A 16,270-nucleotide genomic window follows, 5' to 3' on the forward strand; every position below is an offset into this window, starting at 1 on the left:
AGGCTACCTGCGGGCCAGGTGTGTCGGGACCGGGCGGAGGCGGAGCCAAGGGCGGGGCCACCCCGCCCCGCGCGGGAATCCGGCCGCAGGTTCCGCCCCGGGGCAGCGCTGGGCCACCCACCCCCGCACCCACGGCACAGACTGGGAATAAAACCCTGGGAGTCGTGGAGTTCACGTTCCCCTTCCTCTCTTACCTCTTGTAAACCAACAGGCCTGAATTTAACCTCTGCTCCTTTTCCCTGCGGGCTTTCAAGCCGGGGAAATAATAGAGGAATGATAAATTTGAAACCGCCTAGTAAATTGCAAAGTCCTGCCTATTCATTTCTAAGTTTCCTGTAATTACGAACAGGTGAATATGAAAAAGGGGAAAGGAAGACTCCAAAGGGCAGCCTCTTGCGGGGTGAGAGACGCGCACTGGGAGCTGTGAAGGGGTGGGGGCGCTTTTGTGTACATCTGATTCCTCCGCCGAATCACTCCTTCCAGCCTTTCTGCCCCTTAGGAGGGGAAACAGAGCCTTTGCCCGGACCGGCCATCCTAGGGCCAGAACTCGAAGTCGCGTGTTACTTTGCGTGAAATAACCGAAATGTTTATGGTTTGTTTTTTAAAACTGCAGACTAGGTTAGAGTCATTTTCCAAAAGTCCTAAAAGGCTTAATCATCCTCGCTTCAACTGGTGGAGAAACGGGCTCAGAGAGGTTAACGCAATATACAGAGGCCGCAGGGCCAGTAAGCAAAGAAACTGGAGCTCGACCTGGGTCTGAGGACTGCCAACCCCACAGGTTGGCTCGTTCTAACCTCAGTAGTGTATGTAGTATTTGCTTACGAGGAAGTTTTCTGTATCTCAGACGCGCCCCCTACGGGGTCACCCGCCCTCTCCTAAACGCAAAATCCTTAATGAATTGTTGCCCAATCAGAATTGGCTTGGCCTTGCCTGGCCCTTGATTACCGGGGTAACTCTGCCGGCCTCTGCCCACTTTATCCTGTAACTGTTAGGTTTATAATTAATTAGGTGAAGTCTTGCAAAATGAATTTCTCATCAATTTCTAGCTCGGAAAAAGATCAGCAGTATGCATTATTACATCAGTGCTCTGAAATATTATTTGCTAAGTGATCATTTATTAAATATACACCTTGATATATCAAATAGGGCAGCAGCAAGTCACCAGATGCCAAAGAAAAGAAAAGAAAAGAAAAGCATTAGTTAAGGATAAAGAATATGCTTAAAACAAAAGACCATACTTTTCATTGAGGACTGATTCTGGAAAGTGTCATTATTTAACTTTTCTGGAAATGAATATCTGGTTGGACAATTACTACACAAGATCCATTCCCTGGTCGTCCTGATAGTAAGCACAGGAGAAATATTTTATGGCCAACTCCAAAAAAGCATTTATGAAATTTCATCCTTGACAATTACCCCAAGATCCTCAACGACACATATTTCCGTGGTAAAAGCACTATGATTCATGTTTAACTCTACTCTGTCAGGAATTCTACAGATGCCTTAATACATTATTTCACTTAATTCTCACAATAACTTTTTGATCATAGTTTAAAACCAAATAACCTTTATTCTTGTTTTACAAAAAAAGAAAACAGTGGTTGGGAGAGTTTTTAAAAAACAAAAAAATGAAAAACCTACCCATTATTTGGATTCAAACCAAAGTCTTGCCCCATGCAGCTTGACCAATGAGATGCTGATTAAGAAGGGTAAGCTTGCCTTCCTTATTTTTAGAAGATAACAGTAAAATGTCTGTGGACATACCACAAGGAAGGGCAATTGGTTTTGCAGAGTCGTAGAAAAGAAATTATGACAGGAAACCAACAACTGTAAATCTATTCATAATAAACTTTTAATTTACAGCTTGGACAAACTACTCTTGAACATATTTCAATTTTAATATGTAATTTAAGAACGTAGAATGCATTCTATAAAGGAAAGGAAAACTTTTTCTCCTTATTTGATGAAAATATTTTGAACAAAAACACAGACGTGAGAAATCAAAACCAATCTCAAAATTATCTAAACTCAGCCTTCAACAAAACTGTGTGCAATGTTGTGAATCAGGAGGTCTCCGCAGCTTCATGAGGCAAATGGGTATTTCCACCTCAAAATGGCTCCATCGGCACTTACGCTAATGATGTACTGATTTCCTGGACTTATCCGAATGCGCGTGATGTTGCCACTGTGTCCAACCCCAACGTGAGTCACTTCACCCTCATTATAATCCCAAACTTTGACCAGATGGTCATTTCCCCCTGGAAAAAAAAGAAAAAAAGACATTTATATAGCATCACTGTAATAGAATTAAACAGCCCTAATTTCAAATAACTGGATCATTTTCAACATATTCCCCATGTGCCAACTTAAAGGAAGAAAAGTATGTCTTTATAATAATTCTTTTCCTTGATTATAAAAGTCTATATCTGTTGTAGTAAATTTGAGGGGGAACAGGGATACAAAGAGGTGATATCACCCTTGATCCTATCACCCAAAAATAACCACTAGTAACATCTTGGTTTAGTTTCTTCCAGTCTTTTTGTCTATGAGTGTACAGGTATACACATATATCTGTGTATGTGATTGGGATTGCACCACATCTGGTTTTATATCTTGTTTTCAGTCAATGTTTTTGTAAAACTTTAGTTCATTGGGGACATTTATTTGCTAATATCCTAAAGAGTCAAATAGCCCAGCAAGAAATGATATTGATCATTGATCTTGTTTCTATAGGCATGTTGTGTGGTACCTGCCTCCTGGAAATGCTGACTTAAAAGCTGGTCATTTTAGACTTCAGCAAGAAATAACAAAGCAAGGCACACTAAACAGCCTGAGCTTTTTAAGGCCCATTTGTATCATCAGTGCCTTTCACAAAAAAAGAAAAAAAAAAAAGGAAAAAAGAAGCCAGCAATGTAAGGCTTAGCTTTAATTTGTGCCCCAAAGGCTCTTGGGCAAATATTTCCTCTCATTGGAATCTAGCTTCTGGATTTTACTTTTCCAGCCATACTGACTGCAGTGCTCAGGACTGAATCAAACCGTGTTGCCCTTTAGACCCTTTTTTTGTCACTTTCAGTTGCCTCCTGCCTGGGAATTCCATGTTCCTATCTAAATAAGTCAGGCTTGGCTTTTTTTTTTTTTTTTCTTATCCCAGAACTCACCTGTGACAAAGTACACTCCTTCCACTGTGATATCCATACCGTTAATTGACCCAGACAAGGAACCTTCCAACTCTCTGATTACTGACCCATCAAATACTTCCCAATAAGCAATCTGTAATTCAGGAGAGAAGCATTAGGCAGAATTCATCTCGGTGGAATCATCCGCACACATGCTAACAAAAGATGGTTCTACTTTATATAGAAGGTAGCAAAAATGTATCATGGGTTGATATGTCTGCTGAAATTATAAATAGGCTAGAGCAGGGGGTGGATAAACCATTTTAATATATTTAGTATTGGCTTTTGAATTCCAATTCTATTTAAAGAGATGTTGATATGCTGGTAAACCCGGATTGTGGCAGAAAGTGCTTTTGATCAGTCTAAGCAGATTGAGTATGAAGCAAGCTGTAAAAGAAAAAGGAAAAGGTCATTGCATCCACTTTCCCACATCTACCCTTGGATCAGGAAAGTGAAGGTTCATGCCTGATGGAAGGGGAAAGCATTTCCCTTCTTCGGATTGGGAAAAGAACAATCCAGAAAGTTTAGAAGACTGGGCCTGTTTATTCCCAACATTCTCTTCTGCCCCAGAGGAATAAAGCATTCCACAAGATGGAGCTTAAAGGCAAACTGATAATATCCCTCCCTTCTTGTACAGCCAATTTAGAAAGAAATAAAATTTCTTTCTAAAGAGTACCAGGAATCAGGAGTATGAACTTAGGCACGCATTTCACCCTTTTCTCTTTGATGTTGATGGAAATTCGCTGTGTTCCAGTCATTATGCCAAGAATCTGTATTCCTCTGAATCTAGCTAGAAATTGTGTGTGTGTGTGTGTGTGTACACACACACACACACACACATATATATACAGATATGTATATCTTTAATTTCTGTTGATGCTTTATTTCTTTAACATAACGTTCTGTTTTCACAGTGAAAACAGAAAGGACTATAAAAACACACCCAAATCCTTATTTCTCAGGAGGTACACCCATGTAAGTAATTTGTGCTTTCTTGGCCAAATAAGTCAAAGTGAACCCTCTCCTAGGCAGTCTTATCAGTCCTCAGGCTTTTCTGGATGTCCTCTGCCTGGGATGGTCTTCCCTGACATTTCAGCATGGCTAGGTCCTTTTGTCACTCAGGCCTCAGCTCAAACGTCACCTCCTTAAGGAGGCCTTCACTTACCATCCTAGCTAAAGCAGCTTTCTTTCCCTCAGCCAGTATCATATAACCTGTTCTATCTTCTTTTTAGCTCTTTCGCCATTTCCTATCATCTTGTTCACTTATTACTCATTGTTCATTCATCTATTTGTTTGCATGTATACTGTCCAATTCCATCCCCGCCTACCCAAAATAAATGCATAAAATAAGTAAACTCCATGAAAGTAGGGATACTATCATGTCCCCAGCACTTAGAATAGTTTTACAGACTCATGATTTATGGTTTAAATGTTTCGGTAAAAATTCTAATAAGGAAATAGACTTTCAAATTTCATAAATTGAAACCTAAAATATGGCAGATATCACACCAATTTAGAAACTTTATGAACCATATGTAAAAGCATTCATAGTAATGTGTTTAACTCCCTAATATCCATTCTACTCCAGTTCCAAGAGGAAGCCCACTTAGACCACAAGTCAAACCTGGGGTTGAGGAATGGGCAGGATGAGACACAAAGAAACTAATAAGGCCGACCTATAGAAACAAGAACTGAGGCAGATCTCCACACCCTCTCATAACATTCTATCTATGTCAGGCAAATCCTAATTGGGTCAGGCAACATTTCTTGGGTTTTTTATGGCAAAGTGTCTTTGGGCAGTAGTTCCCAATCACCTGGGAAGCTCAAACAGGAAAAAGCCCCTCTCCTAGATTCTAATTTGGGGATGGTTGCTGGTAGGGAGTGGGAGAGGCAGTTTTAGTATTTTCCCTACAATATTTTTAACTCATCAACTTTTTCTGTAGCTAGGGAAAAAAAAATATTCAATGTCTTAAATTATCTCAAAGTAATCTCAAACTCTGAATTATAAGAATCCAAATCCATTCATTGGATATGCAGGTAATTAGGCTGATCTGACATGGCCGGCAGGGTGGATGACACCTTAGTGTCCTTACCCCTCCGTGTCCTTACACCTTAGTGTCCTTGCCCCTCCATGTCCTTACACCTTAGTGTCCTTACCCTTCCTTACCTCTCTTCTAAAGCCTCTTGCTTGCTCCAAGGGGAAACATTGCTCCCAAAAGGACCAATCTTCACCCAAGGACATGAACTCTCCAGCATAAGAGATTTTAAATGATGAAGTAGAGTGATGAGAGACAAGGAACTCTGTTGTCATTCATTTTGAATTTAGTCAAAGTGACAGCTGGTTTGGGCACAGCAATTCTTTTCTGGCCTCAGAAATTTCCTAATAATTAAAATCAATATTCACTGAGAACCTACTATGTGCTAGCATCCTGCTTTTAGCACTATATGCGAGCATTTCTTTAATCCTCACAGCAACTCTAAGAGGTCGATGGTATCATCATTCCATTTTACAGATGAGGAAGTGATGGCACCAGAAGATTACACGGCATTTCCAAAGTGACACACCTGATCAACAGCAAAACTGTCATTTGAACTGGAATGACTCCAGAGTCTGCACCCTCAGCCACAATGCTTCATTGCTCTTTTCTTGTACCAGGAAGATCTTAATTCTTGCTGATAATGGTTACCTTTCTGTCTGTCCCACTGGTGATGATCTGGAACTCTTCAGGGTGATAACAAACACATTGGAATAAGGTGTTTGCCAGGATCATCTGATTTCTTCTAAGATGCCTGAAAAATAGATTCAAAAGGTGTGAAATTCAACTTTCTGTTCCCTAGAAAATGTATTTACTATTTAAACTGGATTTGGTACAAGTTTGGATTTGGGTTGCTTTATTTATTCCAGATTTCTTACTCTGCCTGCTCCACTTCTGCATTCTCCCATTGCACCTATGGGGCAGTCTGAAGATACTGGGAGGGGTTCTTTTCTAAAGAGAAAGCACTGGACTCCTCAAGTTCCAGTGAAAAGGAAGTTTGAGAGGCTGACCTCAGAGCCAAGCTGCTGTCTTCCAGAGAAAGTACTTTACTCCCGAGGTTGCCATTTCGAAGTGAAGGTCTCTACAAAGCTGAGCAGCAAAGTGTGGGGAAGGAAGGGCTTTATGAAAATGGATATTATTGAGCCTTACCTCTGAGGATATGGATTCAGGAGGGTGGTATGAAGCCCAAAGAACTGCATTTTTAATCAGCATCCTAGTTGATTCTAATGTGTATGTAGTTTGAGAACTATTGCTTTAGGTGCTATATCAAAAACTATGTAAATTAGCTTCTCCTTCCATAGACAATGTAGCTGGGTCGCCATCTCATAGGTGAGGCTCTATTGGCTAAAATAATGCACGGTTTCTTCTTATTTTGGAAGTTTTCAAACATGGTATCTGAACTGACCATTTGAAAAGATTTTAGCACAAATTAACAAAATATTTCTGCTTTAAAAATTTCAAGTGGTCACAAACCATTCATGGAAACAAGCATAGACATGCCCTTCTAGTTACTAATTTTCCCAAGGGAAGTTAGGTGTAGGCCAACACCTCCCACAAGTGCGGTCCCTGAACCAGCACCAGGGGCATCATTTGGGAGCTTTTACAAATGCAGGATCTCAGATGCCACTCTAGATCTACTGAATCAAAATCTACATTATTACAAGAGTCCCGGGTGATTTATATGCACATAAAAGTTAGAAACACACAGAGCCAGAAAGCAGAGGCTTATTATTATTATTATTATTTTGGTTTTTATTATTATTTATGCCTACAGCACCTGGTCTTCCTAGGTGGCCTCCCATCCAAGTGCTGACCAGGCCTGACCCTGCTTAAGCTTCTGAGATCAGACATCGGGCTTGTTCAGGGTGGCATGGCCATAGATCATGGACCATGGCTCCACTGAGGTGTGAACACAGGACTTTGCATGTAAAGCAGATGAGCTAACTGCTACACTATGGAACCACGTCCATAAGTTTTGTTTTATAATGTATAAAATAAGAAATGTTCTGCCTTTGCCTTTAGTTCCCCTTCTCGTCTGTCCAATCGAGAACATTTCATATTCTTCTGCTACATACATATATATGTGTGTATATATATATATATTTTTTTTTCTCCCACTTCTATACTTAATGACATCTAGTGCATTTATACGTAGAGGTTAGGCATCTTAGGAGTGGTAGAGGTGTGCTGGGCAGGGAAAGGGGTTAGGAGAATAGGGTCTAATTCTAAATAAAAACATACAGCAAAAATGCTTATAGTAAAAAAAAAATAATAATAATAATAACCATCCTTGAAAATCCTTGAATTACTCCAACAGTAGAGTTTATGTGCTTTGGTCTAGTTAGCTTGGAATCAGGCACTCTGGGGAGGTAGCAATATGCTTACAATATGAGTCCCTGAGAATGTGGCCTCATTCTGGGCTTGACCGGACTGCATAGAATGACCATAGGAAATGTTGACATTACTTATTTCCCTTCTCCCTTTTGAGGGAATAATTAGAATTAAATTAGTGTAAGTTAAATCACGCTTCACTGTGTGTATCCAGAAAGTGACTTCCCTGTCTGTCCAGAAACTTCTAACATTCAGCTCTTCCTGAAAACTATACCCTTTCTATCAGCTTCTGCGAACCCTGAGCAGCCATGGAGATGAATGACCTCTGATGAACATTCCTCACATTGCCTTAAGTAAGATTTCTACCCTTTACGTGAATCTTCTTTAAGGTTCAGTATAATGCCATAATTATTGGGTTTGTAAGTGCTGCTTCGTCCTCCCCATTATAGGTACCCACACGAGGTCCCAAATGATGCAAGTGCCATCCGTGCTGGCTGTGACGCACTCCTCATTGTTTTTCTTCACCCGAATGCAGGACACGGAAGACTTGTGCTCCTTTAGGGCCTCTTCCAGCTTCTGGGTCTGGCAGCCTATCTGCCACACCCTCACCTGAAAGCCACAAAGCACAGGCTCTCAGTACAAGCTGGGACTTCTGATGGGATAAAAAAATTCCAAGAGCTTTTTCACTTCTGCTCTGCTTGACTTGTTATTCTGTTTTGTTCTGTTTTGTTTTGTTTTGTTGTTTTTTTTTAATTTCCCTGTTTTCCTCTCAGTTCGGTGGGGTGGGAATGCTAAATTGTAGACCAAGACTGTTTTTCCGTGGAGCTCGGAAAATGCTCCCATTGATCCTGCACCTGCTCCTACTTTCAGGGCCGAGAAACGTAGCAGACACCTGCCACTAAAACCAATAATGCAAGGGCTGCTGCTAACTCAAGTGAAATAATGTGTCCACTCATTACTGCTGAGCATTGCTCTCAAATTTATGGTGCCATCAGGAAGTCTTTTAGGTACTCAGAGCCATAATTTAAACTTTCACATCAGCTGCTCAATTTTAATCATTTAAAAATCAGTGGGTCTCAACCCCATCAAGGCCAATACCGTTTTTCTATAAAAAAATGTTTTCTAACACCCCTTTTTCTATAAAAAATGTTTTCTAACATCCCTTTGAGAATTTCATTCCCAAAATGAAATTCATAGGTAATATAACTATCTACACACAAAATTTCAAACCAGTCAATATGATGCCCTAACTGTAATAAAAAAGATAAGCAAAGGAAAGTTATTTAATTATTATTGTATGTCCTGTAATGGATAAGTGTGCTGTCACAACCCTACCAGAAAACATAGTAATGTATTCAGATGCTTATACTTTTTTATAATGAATATGTTGAATTTATGAAAAATAAAAAGCAGAAATTATCTTGTATAAGTACTATCAGACAATGAAAGAACAGTAGTCTAGGTGAACACTAGACTAAAAGCTAGTGTTAGGATGAGTAATTTATTTGTACTTTATAAGAGGAAAATAACCTTAAATGAAATTTAAAAATCATTCTAAAATAATTTCTTAATGAAGAAGATGCAGAAGCATGAGATTTTCCCAAATGAACTGGGCCATATTCATTTCTATGGTGTCCAAGTAATTCCCTATGTATGATATGTGATGGGATAATGACTATTGCCAAGGGAAATAAATCTCCAATCTTGAAACCCCACTACATGTGGAGGTACACATTTGGTCTTTTTCTAACTAGAATGATGTGGGTACTGGCCAAACAGCCCCCGAACTGGGCATTAGCCCTTTAATTGCAGGATTGCAGAGGGCATTGGGTATTCTTGGGGGAAAAGAGATAAGGTGGTGGGATTAGGGTCCTTGCAACTCAGGCAATAGCCACTTACCAATGAAAGTGAAAGTACTTGAGGATTTTAGCAACTACTGCATTAATACCAGTGTACATGTGACCAACCAACAGCCCTGGTCTACAGTGCTTACAAAGACTTTAAAGACTATATCATTTTGAAGGAAAGGTCTGGAGTAGCTGTGGGAAATGGGAGGAATGGCTGATATAGTGAAAAGATTGCTGAGCAGGGCCAAGGACAATGAATTTGTAATGTGTGATTTTTTCCAGCACCTCTCATCAGCTCAGGTTCAGGTACCTAGAATAAAGATGGTCTGGTCCAAGCCAAGTTTGGGCATCAGCAAAGCAGGGCGATGGTCTAGGGTTAGACAGTTCTATAGAGCACCTGAAATGCAACTAGTCCAGATGGAGATGTGCTCTTCATCTCTGGTAAAATGCACATCAGATTTTAAAGACTTAGTACAAAATAAATAGTGTTAAAATATCTCATTGATAGGAGTGCTGTTATCTTCACTTTATGTGCAGGAAATTAAAGCACAGAGAGGCTTTAGAATGTGTTCTTTAGAACCCACCCCGGGTCACACAGCTGGGAGGTGGTGGAAGTGAAATCTGAGCCCAGGCAGTGTGACTTCAGAACACAAACACCAAGCTACTAATCTGCTTGGCCCAAATTCTGCTAAAGGCTATATCATATCGAGATGCTATCTTTCTTCTCCCTGATGTCATCCCTATGATAGCATGGAGAAAAAAAAGGAAAAGAAAACATCCAGTGTTGAGACAGGAAAGATAGGAAAACAGCTGGGGAGTAAGGGAAGGGAGGCACTGAGATGAATGTGTGAGTGAAAGAATTTGTATGCTCCTCAAAATGATGAGAGGAAAAGGTCAAGTGTAATAATTTTAAAATAATGGTTGAAATGTTGGGGTAGTTTAAAGAATTGATTCTAAAACTAGCATCTCTTTTAAAAAATAAGATAAAGACAATTTATATAACTATGGTCTTTGATAGAAAAGAACAAGTATATATTCCAAAACTCTGGCAAAACACCAACTTGGATTCATAATTTGATTCCACACAGAACGCTTTCATGTCTGCATCCTTTCTGTGAACAAATGTATTTATATGTATTATAATTTAAATTTATGATAGGGTTTCATCAAAACCTTAATTTGGTCCTGCCAGACTCCCAGCACAGGTTTTTAAAAAATCAAATAAGTGACTTCCTATGAAGCAGTTGCACTAAACCAAGGGATATTTTTTAAAAGATTCTGCCTTCAAAAACAATACCTCCCCTTCCCCACCGCCGCTGATGACCCTTTTACAGTCACTGGTGGTAGCGATGGCCGTCACTCCAATCCTGTGGGCATTGTTAATGACATACATCAGCCGGCCTGTCTCTGGGGCAAAGGCTCGGATTTTACCATCATTCCATGCTGCCATGAAAAGAAAATAATAAGAAGGCAGGATCAGTATATTATAAATACACTCTCTGCAGACTTTGCTCTTCTAAATCATAAACGAGAGTCAGGATTGGGAAGTAGAGGTGGTAATAAAGGAAAAAGGCCGGTCCTCCACCAACTGCCAAGAATCATATCCCTTTTTTCCCCTGATTTCCAAACTGGTCACACCTGGCTGAGGGGAATAAGTGGCTTCCCTTAGCTGAACTTGCCTCCAGGTGCATCCCCTCCAGGAGAGAGAATTTGGAGTGGGGAGGAAGGGGAAAGGCCAGCTCCCACCTCTCCCATGAGCTGCAAAACTTGTATATTCAACAAGCAAGTGGAAATCACACCTAGAGTGTATAATTAAATCCTCAAATAAATGTTGGCTTCCCACCCCTCCTGCCACCTTTAAACCTGATGCTCTTTACCACACTCCCACCATCTTCTCCATCTCAATGAAAGTTGCCACCGTCTATCTAGTTGCTCAAGTCAAGAACCTCACAGTCATCTTTGATTCTCCTCTATTCCATCCACTCAGGCCAACCCAACATTAAATCCATCAACAAGTCCTATCAGCTTTACAGTTAAAAACCATTCTGAATCTGAACACTTCTTAAGTCCTTGGACCACCATCACCCAAGCCAACAGCTTCTTCCCTGGTCTTAGACTCTTGCTTTGCTACAATCAACTCCTATGCAGGAGTCAGGGTGAACCTCTTAAAACCATGTTACCACCTTGATCAAGAAATTTCAAAAGCCTCAAACTCCTCTACTAGAACTCTCCCTGAATGGTGCCCCCAACTTTACCCACTAAGCTCCAGACACGATGGTCCTCTTTCTAGTCCTCAAATATTCCAAGTGATTTCCCACTTCGAGACCTTTTGTAATTGCTGTTCCCTCTGCCTGGAGTGCTCTTCCTCCACATCTTTACATGGCTGGCTCCTTCTTATCATCTTTAGTCTCACCTCTTGACATTAGCAATTTTAAATAGGACGCTCAAGGCAGATCCCATTTCAGCAAACTTGAGGAGTGAGGGAGTGAAGAAATGCGTCCTGGAGCCATCTGGGAAAAGAACATTCCAGGCAGACTAAACAGCTAGACTAAAGACCCTATATGCATTATTTGTGGGAAATATCAAAGAATCAAGTATGGCTAGCAAGGGTGAGTGGGAAGAGACAAAGTCAGAGGTAAGACGGTAAAGGTGAAAGAGGTGAGAAGGTCACATATGGCTTTGTAGGCAAGTGCAGGTCCTTTGCAATTAAAAGAATTACAAAGAGCGAAAGAACTTTGAACCCTGGAAATAGATGATCTGACTTACTTTAATACGATATTTCTGGCTTCTGTGTTGAGAATAGACTGAAGGAGAAAAGTGGTGGGCAGGGAGGGGTAGAAGTAGAGAGACCTGGTAGGAAACTACTAGGGTAATCTAGGAAAGAAGTGATGGTGCCTGATATATCTTGGATATACTCCGAAGGGGGAATCATTAAGGAAAGTGGGGTGTAAGAGAAAAGGAGGAAGTAATGATAACCCGAATGTTTGTTAGCTCTAAGTGTAATGTAAGTCAAGAACTCCTGGTGGTCACCATGTGGAGAAAAACATGCCCTAAGGCGAGGCCAATACAGAGGAAAGGGAGCCAAGAAAAGAGGGGATGAGATAGGTTCCTGATATCACAATTTTAATAGCTACATCTAAAGATCCACTTGACTTTTCATTGATGTGAACCAGCAAATTTACTTTTTGACCACTGAAGAAATTAATATATGTATTGAACATAAGAAGATATTAAGAAATTATTACCTTATAGGAAAAATTATTTTTAGAGATGCATACTGAAGTATTTAGAGGTGGAATATTATGATGTCTATAATTTATATTAAAATATATTGGCATAAAATAATTAAGTTAAAAATAAATTTGATTTGAGGTGTAACTTAAAGTCAGGTTTTTATCCCTTGAGCAACAAAAGGGGTTCTAACATGAGTGCCCTGTACTCACTAAGGCCTCAAATCCATTTTGCAATTGAATTACTAAATTTCCCTGCTAGAGTAAACCACATGTTATATGTAGCAATTTGGGAGAAGAGAAACTGCTATTTGGTTCTTCCTAGCTCAGAAAATCTCCCAGCTGGAAAGGAACTACAAACAGAGGATAGAATAGAAGTAAGAAAGAAGTAGAGAGAGGGAGGCTGCTTCAGATTATCCACATGTGGAGACTAGCGTATAATGAGAATAGCAAATCTTGGAATGCCAACATTACCTGAAATGATGCTCTTGCCATCCCTCATGAAATCAATGCCATGGCAGGTCATGTTGGGTACAGTGATCCGCAGCAGCTCCCTGTTGGAGAGTGTATGCCACACTCTAATGTCCTTCTGGGCACAGGTGGCAAATAGTTCAGCAGTGCCACTGAAAAGAAGCCACTGAGAGAATAAGAGTTGCAGCCATAAAAGATGCAGTGTTCATTAGATGCACGTTTGACACTAAAATGTGTTTCATAAGGATACAGGGAAGAAGGCCTTTTAGGCATCAATTATCACAAAGCTTGACGGTCTTACAGCTTTCTTCTGTAAAATGGCGTTTGATGCCCACAAATCATCAGTGAACAATCTTTTGCAGTCCTTTCCCTTGAGGAAGAGTTGGGACAAAGTTGCTCAAAAATAAAATGTCAATGTAAAAGTCTTTCAATGTCCTGATAGACTAGAGGGCAGTAAGTAACATTTCTTGGAATAAAGTACATCTGTGAAATATTTATATTAAAGGAGGCTAACCAAAAATTTGCAGTAAAGTAGATAATCAAAATTTCAAAGAAGAAAAGGAAAGCGGTGCTAGAATTCATGTTTGCAGATAATCCAAAACATTTCTTTGCTTAGTTATGAGAAAATAAGAGATTGTGGATAAGAAAGAGCATCCCAGAATAATAGATGTGTCAAATTTTTTTTTTAAAGGACAACTTGTAAATAGAATGAAAAATACCATTATGTAAAAAAAAATCACATATTATTCCAATTCAGATATGAAAGGGAATTAGAATACTAGGGTACAATAAAAACCATCTGCTTTATCAGTATGAATTTCTAGCTACAGCCTCTGTGGAGACTGAGCTAACTTTTAGATTTAAGAACTTCTCCAGAAATTTCTATATTTCATTATAAGCACATTCATGAAAAGAGAATCCTTCTCTCTTACTTTAAGATCTATTCACTTTTGAATTGATAGAAAATAAGTGGAATTTTTCTACATATTTAGCTTCAGGGCTTGGAGGTAAAATTATAGTGCTGGACTTGTTACTTAGAAAGAGTAAGTGATACACAGAACAGCAGATGAGATGAAGTGCCTTGCCAGACAGTCCTGATTAAGAGAGATAAATCTAGCCAATCTTAGAATAATAATATTTATTTGACAAATGATAAGTTTTATATTGGTTACTGCCTTCAGTGACTAAGCTCCTCCTTTGGAAAAAAATGATCTCTTAAAGCGGTATATAGACCCCTCATGAAAATCAAATATTATAGAATGAATGTACCTAGAAGTTTCCTAAATTCTCCCTATCCTTGATTAGCAGTCCACTTCCTTAGGAGTCAAGTCTAGTCCAAAAGGAGCCATTCAAGTAATAGATTGCCCTTAGTTTAGGATCTGGAAGGTTATGTTTTAGGGGGAAAAAAAAGAAAGAAAAACTAAATGCATCAAGATGGTACCCTAGGCTCATATATTTCCTCCCTCCCATCTAAAATCCCATGAAAGGGATATAGAGGTAGAGACAGAGATAGAGACAGAGACATAGAAATAAGAGATAATAGACATAGAGATGTCTATTTTCTTAACAATATAGGAAAGCAGGGGAAGATTATTATCAAATAGACCAGAAGCATTGAGGATAAACAGCAATCAGCCAGATAAAATCTGTGGGCAAACAAAATTGAGGGAATTCTTCATCAGAGACCTATATTTCAAAAAAAGCTAAATAAAATGTTATAGAATTAAAGGAAATAACACAAGATGACAACTTAGATATTTAAGAAAGAATGAAGAACATCAGAAATGCTCAAATATGTGGGTAAGCACAAAAGTCATATATTTTTCTTTTCTTCTCTTAAATTCTTGAAAATATATACAACTGTTTAAAGCAAAAATTATAATATTGTGCTGATGAATTTATAATAGAAATAGGTATACATGAAAACATAGCACCAAGGACAAAAGTAGGTTTAAGGGAAACATATTGTTGCAAAGTTCCTATTCTGTATTTTACTTGAAGTAATTCAGCATTAACTTTAAGCAGACAGTGATATGTTAAAGATTCATACTGTCATCCTTAGAGCAACCACTAAAAAATTAATGCAAAGATATGTAGCTAGAAAGCCAACAGAACAATTAAAATGTAATGCTAACAACATCTGATTACTATAAAAGGTGGCAGAAAAGAACTAATAGAAGAACAAAGAACAGATGAGCTAAAAGGAAACACATAACAAAATTAAAGATTTAATACAACTGTATAAAAAATTACATTTAATGTAAATAGATTAAATATTTTAAATAAAAAGTAAGATTACTAAACTAGATAAAAAGGCAAGTTATAATTGTGTGTTGCTTTAAGAGATCCATTTTAAATATAAAGATATATATCAAAAATATGTATTGAAAATAAGAAGATTTTTTAAAATATATAAAGAGTAAGGAAGCTGAAATAAGTATATTAATATAAAAAAGAAATTTCAAAGAGAATTATTAGAGATGAAGAGGGACATTTAATAATGATAACAATGTCAATACATCAGGAAGTTATATATATGTATATATATAACAGAGCTTCAAAAATATATGAAACAAACTGACAGAAATAAATGGAGACATCTGTATTCATTGCCTGAGATGCCAACAACTTCTCTCATTAAATGATAGAACAAGTAGACAAAAAATTACAAGAATAGTAAGATCTGTATGACATTAACATTAGAAGCATTCATAGAGAAAAATAAAAACCTACTAAAGTATATATTGAATTATTCCATTTAAGTAAAGTTCAAAAGCAGATAAAATTAATCCACGGGGCTAGAAATTCAGGTAGTGATTATCTTTAAGGAAGAGAGTAAAGGTAGTAATTGGGAGGGACATTCTGCGGTAATGGAAATAAATGTTCTATTGCTTGGCTAGGGTGGCAGTCATATAAGCATGGTATTTTGCTGAGATGGTTACTTATGATTTATGAACTTTCTGTATGTATATTTCAATACAAAGTTCATTACAGTTCCTTTTACACCTAGCCAAACTATTGTCCAAGTCTGAGGGTAAAACAAAGATATATTCAGATAAGTAAGGACCAAATTTTTTATACACAGATATCTCTGAAAAAATTACCCCTCTAAAAAAAATCAAAGGGGGAAATGTGTGAAAAAAAGTGATAAAAGAATTAAAGTTATAGTTAAATATAAG

At 38.5% G+C, this 16,270-nt stretch overlaps 1 protein-coding gene across 2 annotated transcripts in view; it reads right to left on the reverse strand.

Annotated features, from left to right (window-relative positions):
- Nucleotides 1-271: 271 nt before the first annotated feature.
- CFAP52 (cilia and flagella associated protein 52) overlaps nt 272-16,270 on the reverse strand; it is a 44,700-nt gene continuing 28,701 nt past the window's right edge. The window contains exons 9-14 of one of the 2 annotated variants that reach the window (XM_036223595.1): nt 13,095-13,243; nt 10,715-10,833; nt 8,001-8,152; nt 5,864-5,966; nt 3,159-3,270; nt 272-2,258 (exon numbers count right to left, since the gene is read on the reverse strand). In XM_036223595.1, coding sequence (XP_036079488.1) covers nt 2,083-2,258; nt 3,159-3,270; nt 5,864-5,966; nt 8,001-8,152; nt 10,715-10,833; nt 13,095-13,243 — 811 coding nt within the window. In that variant the 3' untranslated portion in view covers nt 272-2,082. Of the gene's footprint in view, nt 2,259-3,158; nt 3,271-5,863; nt 5,967-8,000; nt 8,153-10,687; nt 10,834-13,094; nt 13,244-16,270 lie in introns of both variants that reach the window. The other variant, XM_016154660.2, reaches the window with a different exon arrangement.

This window comes from Rousettus aegyptiacus, unplaced genomic scaffold (genome assembly GCF_014176215.1).
Source record: "Rousettus aegyptiacus isolate mRouAeg1 unplaced genomic scaffold, mRouAeg1.p scaffold_m13_p_6, whole genome shotgun sequence".
In the NCBI taxonomy this organism is placed as follows: domain Eukaryota; kingdom Metazoa; phylum Chordata; class Mammalia; order Chiroptera; family Pteropodidae; genus Rousettus; species Rousettus aegyptiacus.